Source organism: Salvia splendens, chromosome 10 (genome assembly GCF_004379255.2).
Source record: "Salvia splendens isolate huo1 chromosome 10, SspV2, whole genome shotgun sequence".
Classification (NCBI taxonomy): domain Eukaryota; kingdom Viridiplantae; phylum Streptophyta; class Magnoliopsida; order Lamiales; family Lamiaceae; genus Salvia; species Salvia splendens.
The window spans coordinates 13,631,510-13,654,617 of NC_056041.1; the positions used below are offsets into that span (position 1 = coordinate 13,631,510).

The following is a 23,108-nucleotide window of genomic DNA, read 5'->3' on the forward strand; positions in this document are numbered from 1 at the left end:
AAGGCTCAACGTTACATCATGTGATATCTATGCGCAGGACTTTCTTATTATTAACGCTAGCTATTTTTTTCTGTGCGGTAAGAAGCCTTTCTTTCTTCTTTTATGTATGCACAGTTGTCCACTTTCTTTCTAATTTGGAGTCACTGTTTGCTGCGTAGTAGTAAAACGTCGGAATCTCATTAATCACTGTACCAGTCGTTTCCGTAGACAGAATTTAACGAGATCCTTGCATAAAAATAAATCCCAATACTATTTCCAAAAGTTGCCTCAGATATAGCAAAAATATTTCAAATAATTTTTTTTTAAAAATAAAAAAAATCTTCAAAGCCACCCCCACCCCACCCCCACCCCCCAAAAACATGGTACACTTAAGCAGTGAACTCAACTCACCAAGAAGAGTAGAAGAAGAAGAAGAACATAAAGCTAAATATAAATTTGTATCTCAAACTCCAACCTGAAAAGAAACCCTATTTTTTCTGCGATTATTTCTTGTCTCAGGAAAGCAAGAAACCCTTTTCATTTTCAATTTTCTCCCCCCTTTTTTTTGTGGTGATCAGCAGCTACAGATCAAGAAAAAAGAAAAGAAAAAAAGGGCATTATTATTTTCTTCTTCTTCTCTCTTCCTTTTTCTCTCTCTCTCTCAAACTTTGCTTTGCTTTTTCATGATGAGAAGGGAAGAAATAGGCGTGATAAATAGCTCGTCTTCGTCCTCGAGCAGCAGGTGCCAAGACTGCGGGAATCAAGCCAAAAAAGACTGCGAGCATTCGCGGTGTCGAACCTGCTGCAAGAGCCGTGGCCTCCAGTGCCCCACCCACGTGAAGAGCACGTGGGTGCCGGTGGCCCAGCGCCGCCCCCGCCACAATGTGATGCAGCAGCACCACCAGATTTCCGCCTCCGTTGACCACGGCCCAAACCCTAAAAGATACCGCGAAAATCAAGCTGCTTTAGGTATGTTAATTACAATTTACAAGCCCCACTCCCTCATATATAGAGAGAGAAAGGAGAGAGAGAGTTTGTGTGTTTTTTTCCACAGTGCACAAGATTTGCCAGATCCGTGGAGAGCAGACTAGAAATTAAGTGAAAAAAGTGATGATTTCGGTTTTGAACATTTTGCATCACAATACCTGTTTTCATTCACACTACTGTTGATAAAAAAACAAGTCCATACGAAAATCTTGCTGTGTGTAGCGTCACACTGTAGTAAAACCCACAAACCCTAGCCCCACCCACACAGGCTATGCTAGAACACACTGTTATTTTTTTGTTTTTTTTATTTATAGCATTTTTATTTCTTGAATTTCTTCAATCCTCTCTCTTTTCTTTTCATTCCACCTTTTTCACCTATTATACCTAGATAGTTAATATTTTTTTCTAACGATCATAAATAGTTTCTTGTGACTTATCTACTTAATCATCAAACCTACCTTTTTTTCCTTTTCAAAGAGGCTAAGAGCATCTCCATCCAGGCAAGAGCATGGAAGTGGGCTTGGACCCACTTTTATTCATTTTTTACTCTTTCCTCTTCCTCAAGAGTACAACGCCCACATCCATGCTCTTCTGGAAGAACATGCTCAAGGGTCCTAGCATTCTATTATTCAATTTAAATAAAAACATTTTCATAATATTATAATGCATTAAAAATATCCGGAATACTATTACAAATTACTAAAAATTAAAAATTATATAATTAATTTTTTAAAAAAATTAAAAAAAATCGAAAAAACGGTAATAAACGGCTATATTTTTTGGGAATCCGGAAATATTTTTTTTTTGGTATTATTTTTGTTTTTTTTAAAAAGGAAATTGCAACGGCCAATCGCACGCTGTCACGTCGCCATGCTCAGCGGCACGGACGTGCTCTTATTATCGAGCATGGCCGTGCCGTTGGCGCGAGCACAGCGGCGGACGGGGCTGTGTCGTGCAGCTGGCACGGACGCCCTCCGCCACGGAGAGTGTCCATGGGGATGCTCTAAACACTATATAGAGATATATGATCCATGTATGTACTTTTACATGATATATAATGTGTTAAAACTAGCTCTACCTACATAGCTAGCTAGTTTATAACCTGGCTGCATCATTACTTGACATTTTATTTAAATTTTTTTTGGGAATTTTTAATTTTTGATAAATTAGGGTTAGAAGAAGGGGATTTTCCAGGGGAGGTTTGCTTTCCGGCGATATTCCGATGCGTTCGGGTGAGCTCAATGGACAATGTGGTGGACGAATACGCGTATCAGACGACGGTCAACATCGCCGGGCATCTATTCACCGGTCTATTGTATGATCAAGGGCCGCCGGAACCGGAGGGAACCGGAAACTATGTCACCGGAGGGAGCTCTTCTGCTGCGATTGGGTTCTTGCAACAGCCTCATTTTCTCAACAGTACTAGTGCTGCAGCTACTGGTACAACCCCCTCTCAATATCCTAGCTCTTTCTGCCCATTTACCTCTACTAGTTCACAGTTCTTCTAAAAGGCATATGCCTCATTCCAAAATCTTGAAAAAATTGGGATATTTTTAGCTATGAAGAGGTGGTGGTGGTGGTGATTAGGATGATGATGGGAAATTAAAAATAATTGTTTCGCTTCTTATTTCTATAAAGATTTATTTTATTTTATTTTAAGAAATTGATCGAGGAAAGGGGAATTTGTATATATCCCCTTTTTGCTGGTTCATGCATATCCCTTACCACTTTAAATATATTTATGTTAAGACAAATATAAGGAAATTAATATCTTAGTTGGTGTCTGCCTAGCTAGATGTATTATCAGTAAAAAAAATTTCTGTTTTTGATGAAGAGTTGTTTTGTTATTTATATGTGCGAAGGTTGTGTTTGTTGTTGTTGTTGTTGTGTGTTTTCCATGGAACAAACATGTCTTCTTGTGATTATTAGCGGTTATTGTGTTTATATATGGATAGCTAATTGACTATATATACTTTTGTTTTCCGGCTTAAGCCCTTTGGCCATAATCATCATGCTATATAAATTCTGATTTTTATGGGTTTAACACCTAATACACATATTAGGGCATTATTTATATAGTTACATGTGTACATGATGCCTTGAGAGTGCTCTTAATGTTCATGTGATTTATGAATAATTTTGACATGTAAATATTCATATTTTTCTCATTAAATGTTATAGGAGTACATGAAAACATGATCTTATTTGTCACACCTAATAATAATTTTTTATATTAATTTTGAAACACTCTAGGCGCATGTGTCATGTTGAAGACATTGAACATAAAGATTCTTGTCCCTTAACATGCCTTTTGAATTTCTAAGCGGCGAAAAGATTAATTGGTGGGCATCTTATAAATTTTTTGATGATGGCGACCTTAAGCAGAAAGCAATTAGTATGATTATAATAAAATACTTATTTATATAAGTTAACTCTTTATATGCTAAAGAGACATTCACACTAGCCAAAGTAAAAGAATGATTCCCTCTTACCTAAATTTCACATATATAGAATATATACTTAGTACTAATTCAGAAAGAAAATTTAATTAGAAACCTCCTCAACTATACAATTAATTAAGATGTCATCGTGCATTGATTCTATTCAACTCAAAGAATCAAGAAAAGAATTACCCTAGTAAATTATAATTGTACTTTAGTTGTTCTAGTGCATTCTATCTCACACCCTACTATATTTAAATTTCTATACGACTTTCCAGTTTTGATCATTTAAAAATCTCCTTTTATAGAAGGTGCATCAAATACTAACAATAACTTTAAAAGGAAAGGGATCCAAGAATTTAAATATGTTCATTGTAAAGTAACTTGACATGGGGAGGGTGGCAACCAATCAAGCTTTATGCTAAATTAAATTAATGATGTCTTCTTTTTTGTATAGTAGTAGAACTTTAACATGTACATGAATAAATTGGTAAAAACTTAAGGGGCCATCTTTTTCTAAAGAGGATTATTCTATAATTCGACTTTAGTTTGGCCTATTTAATTCAGTCCTGGTCTTTTGATCTAACTGAGGGGATAATCATTGAGAGAAAGCTTATAAGAATATGTACCCTTCTTGTACGGATTTCATGAGATATAATTTTCAACACACCATATACAATCTAGTTGTAATAGGTATGAGCAATTTATAAGTTGATAGTCCTAGTTGTAATTTATAAATTACAAGAAAAAGAAAACTAACGAAGATTATAATGGTGCCCACAGACACTACCATATCACTCCTACATGTTAGTAATACTTTATAATTATATATGAAAGTTAATGCTGCAATAACGTCCAATCATTAAATGCTTATTACTATGAGCGTAAGTACAACTTATCGAGTATGAATTTAAGTGGTTTAGTGATTTTTCTATGGTTTAATATTGACTTTGCACAGTGAAGAATAGTTTGTTGGTTCTGATCAATTATTCATTCGTATGATGATTGTTTTTTCTTGCTTAGGGTTATAGGATTCTGCACATACCTATGAATTGTGTTTAAATATGTTGGCACATATAGTGATGAAATTTTGTCCCGTTGGCATACAATTTGTGTATTGTTCTTTCATGTTACTTTTAATTGTTTGGGTTTTTATATAATAACTAGAGTTAAGGCTCAATTTTTACATAATGGAACATATAATTAAGTTTAGCTTAGAATTTTCAATATTAGTATAAAATTCAATTATTAGTACGTAGTTGGTTATTTCATAAACCACATGTTTTTTTAAAAAAACATTATCTTCGGTTTCTAGCTCAAAACTGTACTGACCAATGATGATTTTCATAACTACTTCTGTGTTATATAAAAATCACACTTAAATTATGTTATTTGAATGTGTACCCTAAAAATGAGATGGAGAAGAGAACTGACGTTCTTGGTGTATCTATGAGAGAGAGATGGATAAATCATGTCACATTTCAATTGGGAGACAGATTTTCAGGGTTATTAGACGATATAGAAATAATAAATGGTAAATCTTATTATCACATTTTAAGCCTACAATCTCTACTTGAGTTATATAATCAAATTAAATGTACATAATGACAATTTTGTGTGTCTGTGTGTGCGCGTATATGTATTATTTATTTATATATAAAATTTTGCAATCATAAGTTGGTTACTGCTCCAGAAAATGACTGATAGTGAGAGCAACAGTACCACAGATTTATCACACTTTGTTCAGATTTTCATCATAACAATTGTCCCTTCAAATCATTCTTCCATTAATTTTGACAAGGATAAAAAGTAATATACGCCGTAGAAATTTGTGGTTATAAGACTACTGCATTTAATTATTGTACAATATTCTTATCTAAAATCCACTTTATTTACGAGTTGCTCGATAAACTGTGAAACATTTACTTTGTTTGGATTTTGTCACGTTAATTTATGAGCTTTGTGACAGGACACAAAATTTTAGTCATAACGATATTAATTTGGAGAAATAAGAACTACAGTGAAATAGATCATATATACTCTAGCTAGGGTTGGATTTGGGATAGAGGTATTAAAAGGAGACATTATTACATATATAAAATCAATAAATTCATCAAATTAATTCCATAGCATTCTAATTTCAAATTTCAAATTTAAAAAGAATTGCACAGACGTGCATACAACTACTACGGGAACTTTAATTTAATAATAATTCAAAATTTTCAAAAAATAATATTCCGATTTTTTCAATAAACATGTTAACTAATTTTTGATAAATTCATTAAAAATCTTAGAGTCCCCCTGCTTCAACCAAATCGTCAACAGGGCTTGTTCATATGCATATTTTCCTATTCATACCCCAAAAAAGTCAAAATCCAAAACTTTTTGTGAGAACATAGTGATTCTGATTCCCATACATGTCCCTTATTATAGGAAAATCCATCTTCAATTGAAACAGGATAACCCAACAAATAGAAAATCCATCCCTGTATTTGTGAGTCGTAGAATAGTAATGTCTGAGAAATCAAAAGTCTCAGGTTTGACTCTAATATGGTTCGACCTTTAAATTAATATTCTTTTATCCATAAAAAAACACCCAATAAATAATTATGAAATATGGAATCAATGACATTTATAAAATGGATTTCATGAGTGAAACTCGCCATCTGATTAGATCGGTGCCAACTAGCCAACGTTGTATGTCACCATTTGGGCTTAGGAAGCGTGAAAAGCGTTATTCTTTTCAATGTTGTCTTTCATTCATCGGTGTCTCGTGCAAAAGCTCCCTACTCAAATACTATGTAATTGTTAGGATCATCGATTGCGCATTAGTATGATATTGTCTGCTTTGGGTGGAGTCAAACCCACACGAATTTATTTTTTGGGTCACCACCAGAAGCCTCAAACTAATTGGGTTGAATAGTACTTATATATTACTTCCAACTTCCTTCTATTCTCCAATGTGATATGAGTTTGCAATCCAACAAACATCCCCTTAAACCAAGACCACATCGGGAACCATGCCGATACATCGAGTCAATCCAGGCCCCACTCTATCCTGGGCCCAACTCGAACATGGGTCGTTCTGGCCGTGGCCCCTAGGTCAATCTGGGTTCAACTATAACTTGAGTTTTTCGGGGTCTGACCCTAATCGAGTCTCATTCAGACTCGACCCAAAGCTACCTAGGCTCTGATACCATTTGTTAAGATCGTCGATTACATATTAGTTTGATATTGTCTGCTTTGGGTGGAGCCAAATCCACAACACTTTGTATTTTGAATCACCCCAAAATGTCTCAAACTAATTGGAGTTGGACAACGATTATATACTGTTTTCAAAGTCCTCCATTCCATTCTCCAATGTGATATGACTATGAGTTTGTAATCCAACCGTAATAGAAAAAAGAGTATAAGCAATAATAGTTCTAAATACTAGGCACTTGTGGAGTTTGTATTTCTTTCAATTAAATTTACTATTTCTCTCCGCAGAGCAAATCATATTCCATGAGAAATCTCTATTAAAAATCTAATAACGTTACATAGCAAATCCTATTCTATAAAAAGTCTTAGTATTTTGTGATTATAAAAAATCATAGTAATTTGTGATTCTATTCAACACTATTCAATGTGTCGTTCCTCCTAAATAAATAGCGGAGCGGATCACCTAGTATCTATGGTGCACCATTCCTACTCCATCACTTTTGGTCTATTTTATTTTGGTATGAGTGTGGAGTAGGAATGGTGCACTATTTGTGAAGTAGGTGATCCGCTCCGCATAAATAGTCGTTTTTAATAACACGAAAAATTTCTCAAAAATAGGAATAAATTGTAATTTTTAGACATAGACATATGTTCTCATCATATACCATGGCGACTTCCCGTAAATCACACATAGGAGAGAGATGTAGGAAGACACGCTAATGGTCGTCTGGGAAAGAAGAAATGCGGGAAACTCGTTGGAGGTTGTCAGTGAGGGAAAAAGAGAGAGAAATACGAGGAAACTCGCTGGAGGTGGTTAATGATTAAAATGACTAACTTTTACCAGAAAATGAACTATGCAAATAGGATAACTCAAAAAGAAATACGTATGATTTAAATTCGGTGGGATAGAGAGTGTACTGTACAACAAAATATTAAGGCAAAAGTTGCCAAGTAAATTAATTAGTCTCCATATTTTAATTATATATTTGGTTAGTCTTGTAAAATTTGATTATTTTAATCAGTCCCATACAGTTTTAAAACGAAATACTTGTATAAGTTTCAATTGTTTTCAATTATCTTGTACAAAATAATATCTTGAATATGATTTAAACAATATTGTTTCACTAAAATAATATATAAAAATGAAATGAAAGCAAAAGTATACAAAAATAGTTATATTACTGGGTAGTGATAAAATGCAAACTCATATATTGTACAAACTCCAAACTTTTCAACACAGTGTCAACACAATGTTAACACAATGTAAAATTTCAAGATTTTTATGTCAACACAATATCAATACAATGTCAATACAATATCAACACGATTTCAACACAGCATCAACCGTTGAAACTGTGTTGACATTTTCTGTTTCTATTATTTTGTCATCTGTTGACATTTTCTAACGGTCCAGATCATAGTTTGGAGTTTGTACAATATTTAGAGTTTGCATTTGATTACATTCCTATATTATTGAAATGAAATCGTCTAAGTATCACCAAAATATATCATTTTATACTTGAATATAATAATTGAAAAGAAAATTAAAATTTTATAATTTAGTATATTTAACAACATGTTTAAATAACTTTATCCTTGGAATAGTTTATTTCTACCTTCTACGTGTCAGAGAATGTTATAAAAGTACCATTAACTATCTCTTTCTAGTTGTAACTAAATTAAACAGGTGTAAATTTTTAACCCAATCCCTAATTAAAGTAGCTACAATTTGACTGTGGTGAACCGCTAATTAAGTCAAAGTCTTACATATGTAGCTGTGGGTTAATGTATTATAAATGAGTCAGTTACCCCTTAATAAAAGGACTTATAAGGGGGAGGGTTATATATTCATACTAGGATTTTAACATAATGTGAAACTTTTCATTAAGAACTTAAAACGCTGCGCTAATGTATGAAATAACTATATTTACAGTTACCTTAACTCCATTTAGAAACGGGAAATTAAATAAAATTTTCCTTTACCACGTCATTTAAATCTTCAGTGTTGTACCCGTCTAAGAAGGAGATTCATTCATTGTAGATATTTACAATGGAATAACTGAAAATGGTTACTTATTCAGTTATTCTAACAATAAAATGAGCTTTCATTTGAATAATTATTAAGAATATTAAACAAAATTAACATACTGGTCCCAATACCTTTTTGAACTAATCGTAACATTAAATACCGTCGATATGAAGTTCAATTTTAAATATAAAAGTTAGTGTATAATTTCCATGTTTTTGTAGTTTTTATTTTTAATTAATATGGAAATTAATATTGATTAAATGTATATGCTGATAACTTAATATCATAGGATCTGTAAACGTATATGAGTACTTTATTATGTTCCTTTTGAGAATAAAAATAGAGGAATTATACGAAATCATGGATAAGACTAGAATATGCCCAGGAGCTTGAATCTAGTATGTGAGAAACTAGGTCTGAGCTAGACTCAATTTAACCACGCTGCATTTCACATGGATTATATTGGGGAAAAAGTGAGAAAAAAGTGGGAAGGTTTTAATTAGGAAAATGGTCTCGACACATCCCTAGCCTTTTCTCATACGGTTTCCTTTTCATTTTTGATATTTTTTGGTATGTTAAAACTAAAATTGATACTTTCTCTTTTGGAAAAAAGAAATTAGAATGGATTGAATATACGAAAATTAGTAGTATAAAAAAAACATTCAAATTTCAAAAGGTGAGGAAACGAAGATTTAAACGGATTGTTATAAGTATATCCTAATCTTGATTTGGAATTCGCTATATCTTCATTTGTTGGATCATTTTTTATTATGTCTTTATTTCAACCTTTTGTTTTATGTATTTTAACACACGCTAACAAATAATAAACCTCAAAATTCAGGAAAAAAGGATTGTGCGAAGGAGAAAACAAAATTAGGTCAACAGAAAAGGGAGATGCAACAGAAACCTAAAAAGAGCGCATTGAGCCCTAGATATATATACATACTATTGCCCTACAGTTAAAAGTTTACAGTTCTCAATGGTTAGATAAGGAAATCTATTGGTCAATTCGGACAGCATTCAAAGCCTAGTTCCATTATTTCGCCGGACAAAGACCATTCTCAACTATTTTTGTTTTAGGGTTTACACATTTTGGATTGTATGTATTACTACTATTAATTATTTTCATTTTCCAAAAAATTATAGAGGGAAATTACCCTATGTTTTAGTACTTACTACATAAGTTCAAACCCCCTACGTTTAATTAGTAGTAATATATTTCATGCACTTGGCTCGTTTGTTCTTTTGAAGTATAGTAATTTAGTTCATCATTACCAGTTGATTTACGGATTTAGTTACTGTACGTGATTATATATGATAGTAGTCTGCAGTAATAGATAAATTTTGAAATTTTACTTTTTACTAAATATGTAAAATGAAAATATTAAATATAGCATCATTGTTCTCTTTCAAAAAGAGACAAAAAAAACTACAATTCCAATGTTCGTTGAAATATTGTTAAGACCCTCTTCCCTCAACAGCCCCGATTTCTCTCTCGGCGGCAAGCAAACGTCCCGGCGCCCTGATTCGGGTCGGCGGTTTGGTTCGAACGGATTGTGTGCGGGACTCTTCCCCGTCAGGCAACCGTATCGAAGAGTGTTTCACAAGTTATCAACAAGTTGTTGGGCAATCAATATTTTCATTCATGATCATGTTGTGAACAATAAAGCCCTATTTATAATCTATGGACCCTAGGTTTGGTTCGACCTAATCCTACATCGGGAAAGAACCAACAAGAAAACCCGACGGAGCTTATAATTACGCTCGAATTAATTACCTAATTAAATAATAAAAGAATCCGAAAAGAAGACTAAATAAACGACTAAGATCAAAAAATAAAGTCTAACTAATTAAGGAAAGAATCACTTGGCGACGAAGTCACCGAACCTCTTCGGAGGCCTTGCATTCCTTGTCGGTTTCGACTTTGCAATGGATGCTTCCTCCCGGGCTCCCTTTGCGCGCCTCTGCTCTACTCTGTCCCCGTTACTCTGCTGGCTTTGCTCCGCGGCGGGCTCGTGCGGAGCCTGCGGTTCTATCGGGCTCGTATCAACCCCCCCCTCCAAGGCAACATCCTTGTCCTCAAGGAGAATATTCGGGAACTTCTGTTGAATTACATCCAAAGGCTCCCACGTTGGCGACTCCGTGCCATCCGACCAACGCACCAACGCATGCTCTCTCGGTTGATCCCCATTCCAGAGCGTCCTTCTCTCCAGCACACGCACCGGGTAGACCACGGGGCGGTCCCCGAAAAAATCCGTCGGTAATGCTCCCACAGTACCCGCGGGATCCCCTGCTACAAATGGCCGGAGGAGACTGACGTGGAACACGTTATGAATCCGGCTACCCTCCGGAAGTCGTAGCCGATATGCCACCTGTCCGATCCGCTCAATCACAGCAAAAGGGCCATAATATCGACGCGCCAATTTTGCCGACAATGGCCGCGCGACGGAATGCTGACGATAAGGTTGGAGCTTGAGCAACACCATATCACCCGCCGCGAACTCCACATGACGACGATGCTTATTCGCCGTTTCCCGCATTCGTTGCTGGGCACGGTCTAGATTCCTACGAAGCTGAACCAACAGCTCACTCCTCTGCCTAATGATTTCCGCCACCGATGGGGGAGTCGCCGCCGATGGGGGCGAAAAAACGAGGCTAGGTGGTTCCCGCCCGTACAAAGCTTTGAACGGCGACATGCCTAAGCCTGCATGATGAAAGCAATTTAGTGCGAGCTCCGCCCAAGGCAGGAAGTTCGTCCATTTGGAAGGGCGATCCCCCGCGAAGGCCCGCAGATATTGTTCGAGGCCCCTGTTTCTCACCTCCGTTTGCCCGTCCGTTTGTGGGTGGTATGCCGTCGAGAAATTCAATTTCGTTCCACTTAGCCGCATAATTTCTGCCCAAATTTGATTCAAGAACACCGAATCACGGTCCGAGACCAACGTCTTGGGGAACCCGTGATGTCGCACCACCGTGTTAACAAATAACTGGGCTACCCGCAATGCATCAAATCGGGTCGGTAAGGGTGCGAAATGGGCGTACTTGGACAAGCGATCCACAACTACCATTATGGCCGTGTACCCACGGGATGGGGGTAGGCCTGTGATGAAGTCCATTGACACATCCTCCCAAACCTGTGACGGGATCGGTAGCGGTTGCAGCAACCCGGCCGGCTTCTGGGTCGAGTACTTTGTCGTTTGGCATATGACACAAGCCTTGACAAATCGCCGGATCTCCTTTTTCATATTTGGCCAATAAAACTCGGCTGTCACGCGACGAAGAGTCCGTTCAAACCCGGGATGACCCGCCGATTGTGAGCAATGATATTCGGTCAAGATTGGTGTGCGTGCCGAGGACCGGGATCCCACAAAGATCCGCCTGTTGTAGTAAATCAGGCCATCCACCCATGATAAGTGTGGTGGAGCGCGTCCCTCCTTTATCTCCTTCGTCATTTCGCGCAATTCCGGAGACGATCTCACCTCGCTCCGCAGCAGCTCGATGAGCTGTGGAACCGGGCAGGCTGCTGCCGTGAGGAGGATCCCATCTGCCTGCTCATCCTCGAGCTGCCCGCCGTCACCACTGCCTCCCGCGCACTCGTCGCCTGGCTCGGCACGACGGGAAAGCGCGTCCGCGGCCCGATTCGCAGCGCCCTTTTTGTACTCTATTCTGAATTTATATCCCATTAACTTTCGCACATAGAGTTGCTGGTCCGGGGTTTGTACCACTTGCTGCAGCAACTCCTTCAAGCTCTTCTGGTCGCTTCGAATCACAAACTCACGACCCAAGAGGTATTGGCGCCATTTCTGTACCGCCTCCACAATCGCGTACAGCTCTTTGTGATATGTAGATGCCACACGGCGGCGCGGACCTAGTTTCTTGCTGAAATAGGCAATGGGGTGTCCATCCTGTAACAACACTGCCCCAATGCCCAGATCAGACGCATCGGTCTCTATATAGAATTGTCGTTCGAAATCCGGTAGACGAAGAACCGGCGTCGATGTCATCGCCGTCTTTAACCTGTCGAAGCTTGCCTCCGCCTCTGACGACCATATGAAGGCATCCTTCTTGAGCAACTCAGTTAACGGAGCTGCAATCATAGCGTAGCCTGCTACGAAACGACGGTAGTAACCCGTTAAACCCAGGAACCCTCTGAGTTGTTTCACTGAAGTGGGTCTAGGCCACGCCGTCATGGCGGCAAGTTTACTGGGGTCGGCCTTTAAGCTCCCCTCGCTGATCAAGTGCCCCAAATAATCTACTGTCGAACTACAGAAAGAGCACTTTGATAATTTTACGAAAAAACTATTTTTCTGCAGAATCTCCAGAACAGCGGTCAGATGCTGCCCGTGCACCTCAACTGACGGACTGTAGACCAAAATGTCATCGAAGAAGACGATGACGAACTTACGCAGCATAGGCTGAAAAATGGCGTTCATCGCTGCCTGAAACGTCGACGGCGCATTTGTGAGACCGAAAGGCATGACCAAGAACTCAAAATGGCCATCGTGCGTACGAAAAGCCGTCTTGAAAATGTCCTCGTCGTGCATTCTTATTTGATGGTATCCTGAACGGAGATCCAACTTGGTGAAGATACGAGCCTTGCCTAACTCGTCAAAAAGCTCATCTGCCGTTGGGATCGGAAAATGATCCGGAACAGTCGCACTATTCAAAGCGCGGTAGTCGATGCAGAAACGGAACGTCCCGTCCTTCTTCCTGATAAGGAGGACCGGAGACGAAAAAGGACTGCTGCTTCGTTGAATAATGCCTTGTTCAAGCATGTCCTTGACCTGGCGCTCAATTTCATTTTTCTGGAAGTAGGGATAACGATAAGGTCGGACATTGATGGGTTTCGTGCCTGGCAGCAAATGGACACGATGATCGAACGGTCTTTTGGGAGGCATTCCCACCGGCATGGTAAAAACCGGTTGGAACTGCGATAACACCTCCAATATGGCCGGTGGTAGATTAGGCGGGAAATCGTCTGTCGGCGCTTGTTCCGGGTGGGCACTCTCTGGATCCAATAACAATAGCTCAAATATGTCTAGCACCTCGGTCGACGGCACTAGAGATGTTAACATCTGCAGAGTAACCCGACGCGGGGGGGGTATGATTCCCTTCAGAACGACCTGTTGATCCCCTTGTGAAAATGTCAGTTTCTTGTGTGTGAAGTCCGCTGTAATCGGCCCCAAGGACTCGAGCCAGTCCATCCCTAGAATAACGTCCGGTCCATGAATAGGTAGAATATGTAGATCCACCAAAAATGTCGTCCCTTGTATCTCCAATGTTGTCTGCTTCGCAATGTGTGTGCAAAGTAATGCCTCGCCATTTCCCACAATAACTCGAAATGGGCGAATAGGGGAAAGTGATAGATGCAAGCTTTCCGCCATATGCGGGTGTAGGAAGTCTCGATCGCTTCCTGTATCTATCAAAATGCATACCTCCCGATCTTGGATTGTCCCTATCACCTTCAGGGGGCGTGATCTGCGATCCCCATACATCGCGTGGATGTGGGCTACTTCTGTGACGTCGCATTCTCCTGCGTCGATATGTTGTAACTCCCCGTCATGCACGTCGTCCGAATCCTCGGCGTAGCAGAGGAGGCGCTGTTTGCAAACGTGCCCAATGACCCATTTATCCGGGCAATAGTAGCAGAGTCCCAGTCTCGCACGCTCCGACTTCTCGGCCTGAGAGACGCGGATCAGTGGCTGGCGAGGGGGGTTTGGAGCACGCCCTTGAGCCGGATGCTGCTCCTGACCGCCGGGTATCTGAGGGGCCGGCTGGCTGGGGGGTGGGCCTGTGTGATAGGGTTTATCCCTGTTTTGCCATGGACGACGCGAGGGCTGCTGTGATGGTTGGCGCTCGCTCTGAGAGTCGGCAATGTCTAAGGACATAGCCATCGCTGCTGCTAAAGACGATGGGCGATGTAGGCGCAGACGTTCGCGCATATCCGGCTTCAAGCCAGCCACGAATAGGGTGAGCAACTGAGTTTCCGGGACGCCCTGAACTCGATTGAGGTATTTCTCAAAAGTATCATGATACTCTAGTACAGTGCCCGTTTGGGTCAATTTTGCAATAAGTCCAAAGTAATCCTGAAAACTCTGTCGGTCAAATCGATGTCGAACATCCTCCAAGAACTCTTGCCACGTGACAAATTCGTTGTTCGCGCAATAGTTAAAGACCCATTCCGATGCTGGGGGGTCAAACAACATCACCGCATAATGTAAGCGTTGTGCGTCCGGCATCAATAGGTGATTAAAATAATACTGGACTCGCGACACCCAATTAGTGGCGTCCGATCCATCAAACCGCGGGGCTGCCATCTTAACCCTTTCCGTTCTATCCATAGATGACTCTCGCGTACCAAAACGCTGGGGCGGATCCCAACAGGTTGCTGGACGGTCCAATCCTCGGGTGGGACCGGCGAATCTGTTACGGCTGGGGTCAAACCCTAAGTTGTCGCCCATAGCGGTCGTTCGACCGTACCCTTCCTGACGTCCCGTAACATGGTGACGAGGCCTATACCCTCTATCCCACACTCCCTTACCGCGGACATCAATATCATCAAACTCCCCCCAATCGTCCACCCGCGATGGGGGCTCCGACTCACGCGACACTTCGAGACTCGCAAACCTCCGATCCGTGTCGTCCTTCCATGTATCAAACTTATCCAAGCGATCCAAAACACGATCTAATTTAGCATTGACGGGGTCCCCAGGCTGCCCTTCGTCCCCCTGACCAGATTCCATCTCCAAATCCTCAAACGTATGGTGATTAATTCCTCCAAAATTGCCGCGATTCGACGGCTGACCGCGCCGCGACGAACCCCAGCCTGTTCTGCCGTAGGTATTGTAGCGTCTCATGAGTTCAAAAACTGAAAGCACCAGATGTTAAGACCCTCTTCCCTCAACAGCCCCGATTTCTCTCTCGGCGGCAAGCAAACGTCCCGGCGCCCTGATTCGGGTCGGCGGTTTGGTTCGAACGGATTGTGTGCGGGACTCTTCCCCGTCAGGCAACCGTATCGAAGAGTGTTTCACAAGTTATCAACAAGTTGTTGGGCAATCAATATTTTCATTCATGATCATGTTGTGAACAATAAAGCCCTATTTATAATCTATGGACCCTAGGTTTGGTTCGACCTAATCCTACATCGGGAAAGAACCAACAAGAAAACCCGACGGAGCTTATAATTACGCTCGAATTAATTACCTAATTAAATAATAAAAGAATCCGAAAAGAAGACTAAATAAACGACTAAGATCAAAAAATAAAGTCTAACTAATTAAGGAAAGAATCACTTGGCGACGAAGTCACCGAACCTCTTCGGAGGCCTTGCATTCCTTGTCGGTTTCGACTTTGCAATGGATGCTTCCTCCCGGGCTCCCTTTGCGCGCCTCTGCTCTACTCTGTCCCCGTTACTCTGCTGGCTTTGCTCCGCGGCGGGCTCGTGCGGAGCCTGCGGTTCTATCGGGCTCGTATCAAATATATATTCATGGATGTAGCTAGATGTGCAGTGAACGCTTTCTAAAGTTGTAGGAAAGTTTGTTCTAATTCACACATTTCTACCTTAGGCGCTGATTCTTTTAAGATCCATCGTATATATGTCAATTTACATGAAAGTTCAAGGTTGAATTAACAAAGAAACTAAACCAAGCACATGTTCAAATATCCACATTGTTAAATAGACACCAATGTATCTAAAATATGAGTCACAATTAGATGCATCACTCCAAATTAAATTTAATTTCAATTTGTTTACCCGAAATTGTGGAAATTGGGGGGAGTTCTCGTACATCCGGATTTATATATAATTCTTTTTCTAATACATATGGTACTAGTAAAATAAATAGAGGAGTTTTCGTTTCTGGTGTTTGGTTTTGAAATAAAATAAAGCTATGCGCGGCCACATTATGGCCAGCAATAAATTAATTAAATAACAAAAAAAATTGATTTTTTTTTCAAATTTTTGGTTTAATACTACTTGATTTTACTTTTATATCATCTTCATTATATGTTGTTCAACATGTTAGTGTTGCTCTTTCGTAATTTTTGCTCAACTTATTACTACTGTCATTTCTTGATTGTTGCTCAACGTATACAGTTATTCGTGATATTAATGTGTTTTACGTAATGGAATTCAAAGATAAGTATCAACTCACAAGTTCATTCACACACATATAAGTTTATATCGGTAATTCTAATTTTTTTTATACATGTAAATGGACTAAATTAACTCTTTATGGCCGGCCACATTATGGCCATTTAGCACCACTCTTTGAAATAATATTCTTCAGTCCGTAAAAAAACAGGAAGTGCATCTCTACCTACTTGTATGCAATGATATGTGAAATACACATATTTCTTAGAGTTACAATTTACACACATGGTCCGAGGTCTCTCGAGTCCCTGACTCATTGGTTAAAGTGGAAGCGTGTTATATAACTTTTCCTACTTGAATACAATTAGAATTATAAATTCAAAATGTGAAATGCATATTAATCACCGCAATTTTTAGCGACATTAATGCGTCTAATGAACACGTGTAACAAAAAATGTGCTAGCTTATGAAGATTTAAACAAACACAGGACTTATACTAATACACAGTAGTGTATGTTTGATAGAATAGATAACTCATTTATGAATGGAATTTCATCCATAGATGAGTTATCTACCCTATCAAACATGCTTTAAGTTTCAAAACCACTGCCCCGTTCACCAAGTAAAAAAGAAAAAACAAAAATTTTAGTACTAAATTGTACTCATAGTCATATGTAATTAATTTAAATAAAATCAAACACAATGACACCATAGTGAATCCACCATTAGCTTGGGCCAATCCAAGATCATCCAAATACAAAATTACGTAAAACGGCCTCACACATTTTATGGGATGTCATGTCATGGGTAATTTATTCTTTGTTGATTTCATTCCCCTTTTCCTTAATTTTTAGGATATGTAATTAGGTTAATATAGATTTGAACAAGCTCAAATCCATCAACTTTTATAGTTAATTTGTTGGACATGTGTGGTTATACATAAGCATTTTCTACAATAACATGATATGACTCTATCAAAGGGATGGCAGATAAGAAATTAAATTTGGAGAGAAGTATCTATCAAAAGTTAATGATACGAAGCGAAAAAGCAATTAGATTTTGTAATATAGTGAAGTACGATTAGTAAAAGTGAAGAGATGAGATCTGGCATCAAGTGACAGATCAATAGTATACTAAAAGCAAGTTTGGTTAATTAATTAGGAGTACAAAAAACGGGTCAGAATTTAACGACTTGAAGGCAGAGAAATAAAGTAGTGCGCCTTTGCTTTGGCTTGTAGCATATCAAGGCTGCTGTGTCTAAACCTAGTTTCTTGGCACATTTTCCTGTACTGCCCGCAGCACCCTCTTACAATCTCAGCAACAATGTTGAGAGACAGACAGACAGACAGATAGAGAGATTTCATATGACCCCTGTATAGTAATCTCTAGCAAACTGGGATTTCACACACACACACACACTCTCACAGAGCTGGATGATTTTCAATGACCCCTGCATAGTATTCTATCAATCTGGGAATTCACACACACACACACACACAGATAGCTTATGTAGGATATATAATATCTCAGCAATTAGAAAAATGATGTCAAAACATCCACATCTACAATGGATAACATTAGCCAACCAAGCTATATGCCTCAACCAATGAAAATTTCAGATTGAAATAAAATTGAAGTGATATATAATCCAGCATAAATTCAGAGCCCAATTCACTTTATATGGTCATTGCATAAACACCAACTACTCACAACTAGTCATCAAAACTCATTGAAGCAAGCAGGAAATCATAGATACAACAGCTTGCAAAATATCTCAAATTCAAGGAAGCAAGATCCACATCAAGCAGCATAGAAAGACAACTATAGAGCCAAACATCATGGTTTAATATTAGGTAGCTCTATCTTGATCTGTGAAGAATTTATCATAAGCCCTTCAATCACAATTGACTAATCCTTCAAAGTAAATTAATCAGCCTGAAAAAACGGCTGAATCTTGCAATAACTCAGGTATTTCAGACTAGAAATTTAATAGTACTAGCAGCCTCCGAGAAGTGATTGCACAATGAATACAAAACTCAATTACACAATCATCTGAATCAACCTACCCTGCTTTCATCTTCCTACCGAATTCCAGACAATTTCCAGCAGACATAATATGAACAGAGAGGCATGTCACATGAGGCACAAGGCAGTATGGATTTGACTTGGCAAACATGCTACAAGTGAGTTATAGTTCTAGCTTTCCAGGACATATCACATGACTACTTTAATAAACAGTTTAGACTGCTCTAGAATTAATTCAGCAAGCATGCTACAAGAGTTATAGTTCTAGATTTTAAGGGAATATCTTGTGAGGCAATTTGCCGTGGGATAAGACTGCGATTGTACTTCAATAAACAGTGATCTACCCTAGAATGAGTAAGTTATAGTAGTTCATCTTTCCAGCCAAATTCTTGATGCTCAATCCTAGCAAAATGTGTATCAAAGCAACAAGATTTCTTCTCCCCACAGTTAAGTTGACGTCAATCAATCATATAGTTGCAGGTCTATACTTGCAAAGATTTTACCTGTCATGCTACCTGATATTAATTCTACGATTTCAAAGGATGCAACCATGTGGCATGGGAAAATGAAGCTTTCTCGTTCCTCGCAGGCATTTCCACCACCAAGAAAATCACATCCCACCAGTTTCACTATTCCAAGAAATAAAATAAAAATTTTAATCTTAAACTATAGCTTATAATTAAACTAGAAACACCCATATTTTTTCTACCACCTGCACATTTGGTCCGAGATTGTGCAAACAGCTACTTAAATGGAACTAAACAAACCGTTCTAGAACTATGCAATTTATGTCTAAATGGCAAATTTACCTTGGGGGACTAACAGTAAAGAGTGGAAATCACAACCTGAAAACTCTTAAGAGATTTTACGAGACACTATTGCATTCAGAAGTAGATCAATGTCGTCAAGATGGGCAGCTCATAAATGACTAGTAACTAATTAATTCCAAAACCTTGAGAGCACACAAATACATCATTCGACAAAACATCGCTAAACAGTATATATATGATGCTGCATGGCACCACAATTCAGTGGGAAAAATTATAGTGGCACCACAATACGTGCAACTATATATTATACCACATGCTACTCTTAATCCAAGATTGTGTAAATAGCTACGTAAATGGAAATTAAACAAACTGGATAGAGAAAACTAGTCAATGAACATCAAAACGACCATTTACAGTGTGGGACTGACAGTAGGGTTGGAAATGCATCATAGACACTATTGCTGAACAAAGAGAGCAATCTTGACATTTAAAATGAACAGCTGATACTTATCTATACCAATAAGCAATATCCAAATCAGACATAAATGATGATTCATATTTGAGAAATTCCAAAGTCACCAACTACACTACAAGATTATATTAGTCATCAGCTTAGTTTAAGATGCTAAATGAAACCTCATTTCAGTAAAACTATAGTTCCATCCAACCATAGATAGCAATATGTGCAAGCAAATATACAAATATGCACAATTTCAAAAGTCAAGTTATTTGAATTAGAAATTGCATAGGGATTAATGACCCATATATAGATCCGTTTCCAGATAAGCAAATCAACACCTAATATTACTGATAGCAATTGAACAGAAGCAATTAGACAATCCCAAACCCTAGAGTTACTGCACAATGACCTCCACCATCCCCACCCAGCATCACAATCCAATCTGACCATTCCACCCCATCTAACGGAGCTTTCCGTGCGCGAAACCAGGCATGTTAACGTAATAAGGCAGCTTCTTCGCTGTGAGCTTCGGTCCGCCCCTCTGCCCCATCTTCCTTATCCCCATCTTCGTTATCCTCTGCTTCCCGAACCTCCCCTTCATCTTCCACGGCACCAATTCATCATCAAAATCGTAATCGTCCGCATCATCATCGTCACCATCACCCTCTGCATCCTTCACAACACCATCATCACCGTACTCCTCCGCGTAATCACGAACCACGTAATTAAGCGTCATCTCAACCGGCAGAGTCATCGGTGGAGACACCGACATCGCCTGAATCACGAGTACATCACTCGCCGACACGAAATCGCGCGGCGTCGGTGCATCCTCATCCACTTCCACGTCTGACTCGTCGCCGTCATCTTCAGCAGAAATCTGCTCCAGATCGTCGTCGGAGACTGAATCGGCTGTGCTATTTGCCTCTTCGCTGTCGTAGGAGTACAGGTCCTCGTCGTCGGACTGAGACGCGTTGACGAGCTCCCACGCCGACAGAACCTCGTCGCCGACGCCGCACACCTCCGGGGTGCTCGATCCGCCGCTCCTCGCCGCCGATTCAGTGGTTTTCCCCAAAAATCTCATCATTTTCACTGGTGAATCGGTGGTTTTTCTCTTAGATTTTTTTTGTTTCAATGCGAGTTTCGTGTGCAAAAGGGTATGTGGTTCTCGTTGAGGAAATGGAGTTAATTTAAATAAAATGATACCACGTGGCAGCAATCTGAGAATTTAGCCGTACCCATATATTCAGCTCGGCTTCCTATTGGTTGAATTTACGTGGCAAGCAAACGAATCTTGTAGCATAATCCCTTGTTAGTCCTTTTATTACTAATATTTTTCCTTTTTTCTTTTCCCCCTTTATATCTTTTGCTTTTCAGTGTTCTCACATTATCCCCACGGTTTAATTTTTTAAGTCTTTTCTTTGTCGATAAAAAGTGTATTTCATTGGCAAATTGTTGGGAAGTTATAATTTATGCTTCTCAATATATAAATATGGAGTAGTATTAACCACTGATGTGTACCGATCAAAATAATATTGATGGATATTGTTTAAATTGTTTGATTAATTAAATTTAATGTCTGATTCAGAGCTTAAGCAAGAAAAATAAAACTGTTGAGTAGTTTTTAAAAAAAGTTGGATTTGAACCAAAATTTTGACACATTTATTATCACCACAACTTGGACAAGAAAAAAGAATCACGCAAGAAGTGCTTGTCGTACCTGCATTTTACAAAACGTGTTCACTAGATTTAAAGCATAAATGAATGCTTCAAATCTATTCAAATACAATTGAAACTTTGCTAAATCCAAAGAAAAGAGCACAGATCAAATTTAGGAATTCTCAGAAACATTTTTCCAATGATTCAATCAAGATAAAGAGAAGGCATACAAATTGACAGATACTATAAGATGAAATTCGTATGGAAAAGGAACAAAAAGAACTTCTGCTATCACATTTGTTATCAAAATGTGTAAGTGAACATTATATTGTATGAATTGAGGAGCCCAAATACAGAAGATGATCAAAGGCCAGTGAGTTATCACTTATCATGCAGAGGAAATATGGCCCTAGTGGTGCAAATAATGTTTCGTAACCCAACTGTGTATACTCGTCGAAGATAACAACGTACCTTGGATTAATGTCTCGGGAAACTTCTCCGGTTCCAAAACCTCGTTTCCTAACCAATACAACAGTAAAACATCGATGAATTGCAGTTGGTAGTCACAGACACTCAGGCATGTAGGTACTTCAATCTTGTGCTTTATTCCATATTGGAGTAGAGAAACTTGAAATAAACTGGTACATATATGTAGTAAACTGACCTTTTTTTGCATAACTAAGCTTAGAGAAGACTCTGGAAGCATAAAGTTGCAGAAACTTATGCAACATATCCTCAAGCCCCAGCTTGTCCTCGTCTTCCTTCTCCTGCACATTAGGTGTTCTCATTTGCTTAGCTTCAAGAAGTTGCAGTGCAAGAAACATGATGTCATGTGGTATGCTTAGAACTCTAAATGCATACATTCATAGCTTAAAAACTAAAGATTGCATCAGTATGCTAATTGGTGAGATATAGGCATTGAGCACGGATATTTTAACAGGAGCATAAACCGGACTGAAACTTAGCTGTTCATTAACTTCGGCAGGGAAGCCCTTGTCAAGTTTTTCTCTTTGGTTCAATGCCTATAATGTCAAGAAACATAGTGAAGATACAAAGGACGTACTATTTGCATGAGGACGAGAGCCTATGGATCTTGCTGCAAGCAGTATCTAAATCCATCGTTGAAAGGATATAGTGAAAGAATTATTGCTTGCCAAAGTAACAAACATGAGCTTTACAAAAATAGAACATAGAATAATAGTTGGGGTTAGGAATAATATTGAGAAAGTAATTCTACCAAATGTATGACACTGGCATACAGGGAACTTATCAGCAATGCATATAAAAATCAGTTTGTGCATACAACGCGAGCAGTGTGAGTCCTGTGGCGGAAGAACTGAAATCAGCAACATATTATTATGCTTTATATCACAGAGAAGACTTGGAGAAATCGTCAAATTTGATACGGATACATAATGCACTGTTGAGTTAATCAACACAGGGAACGACCCTACTTACTTCCTTGTCATTT

The 23,108-nt window shown here is 38.9% G+C and overlaps 2 protein-coding genes across 2 annotated transcripts; one reads left to right on the forward strand and one right to left on the reverse strand.

Annotated features, from left to right (window-relative positions):
- Window positions 1-375: 375 nt before the first annotated feature.
- On the forward strand, window positions 376-2,629 carry LOC121751119 (protein SHORT INTERNODES-like). The gene is made up of 2 exons (XM_042145832.1): window positions 376-948; window positions 2,137-2,629. The coding sequence occupies exons 1-2, from the start codon at window positions 663-665 to the stop codon at window positions 2,472-2,474; spliced, it is 624 nt and encodes a 207-aa protein (XP_042001766.1). The 5' UTR covers window positions 376-662; the 3' UTR covers window positions 2,475-2,629.
- A 15,195-nt stretch (window positions 2,630-17,824) lies between these two features.
- Window positions 17,825-22,782, reverse strand: LOC121751287. Its single transcript, XM_042146004.1, has 4 exons — window positions 22,701-22,782; window positions 22,302-22,404; window positions 22,109-22,156; window positions 17,825-19,380 (listed from the first exon to the last, which is right to left on the reverse strand). The coding sequence occupies exons 1-4, from the start codon at window positions 22,707-22,709 to the stop codon at window positions 19,214-19,216; spliced, it is 327 nt and encodes a 108-aa protein (XP_042001938.1). The 5' UTR covers window positions 22,710-22,782; the 3' UTR covers window positions 17,825-19,213.
- Between the last annotated feature and the right edge of the window lie 326 nt (window positions 22,783-23,108).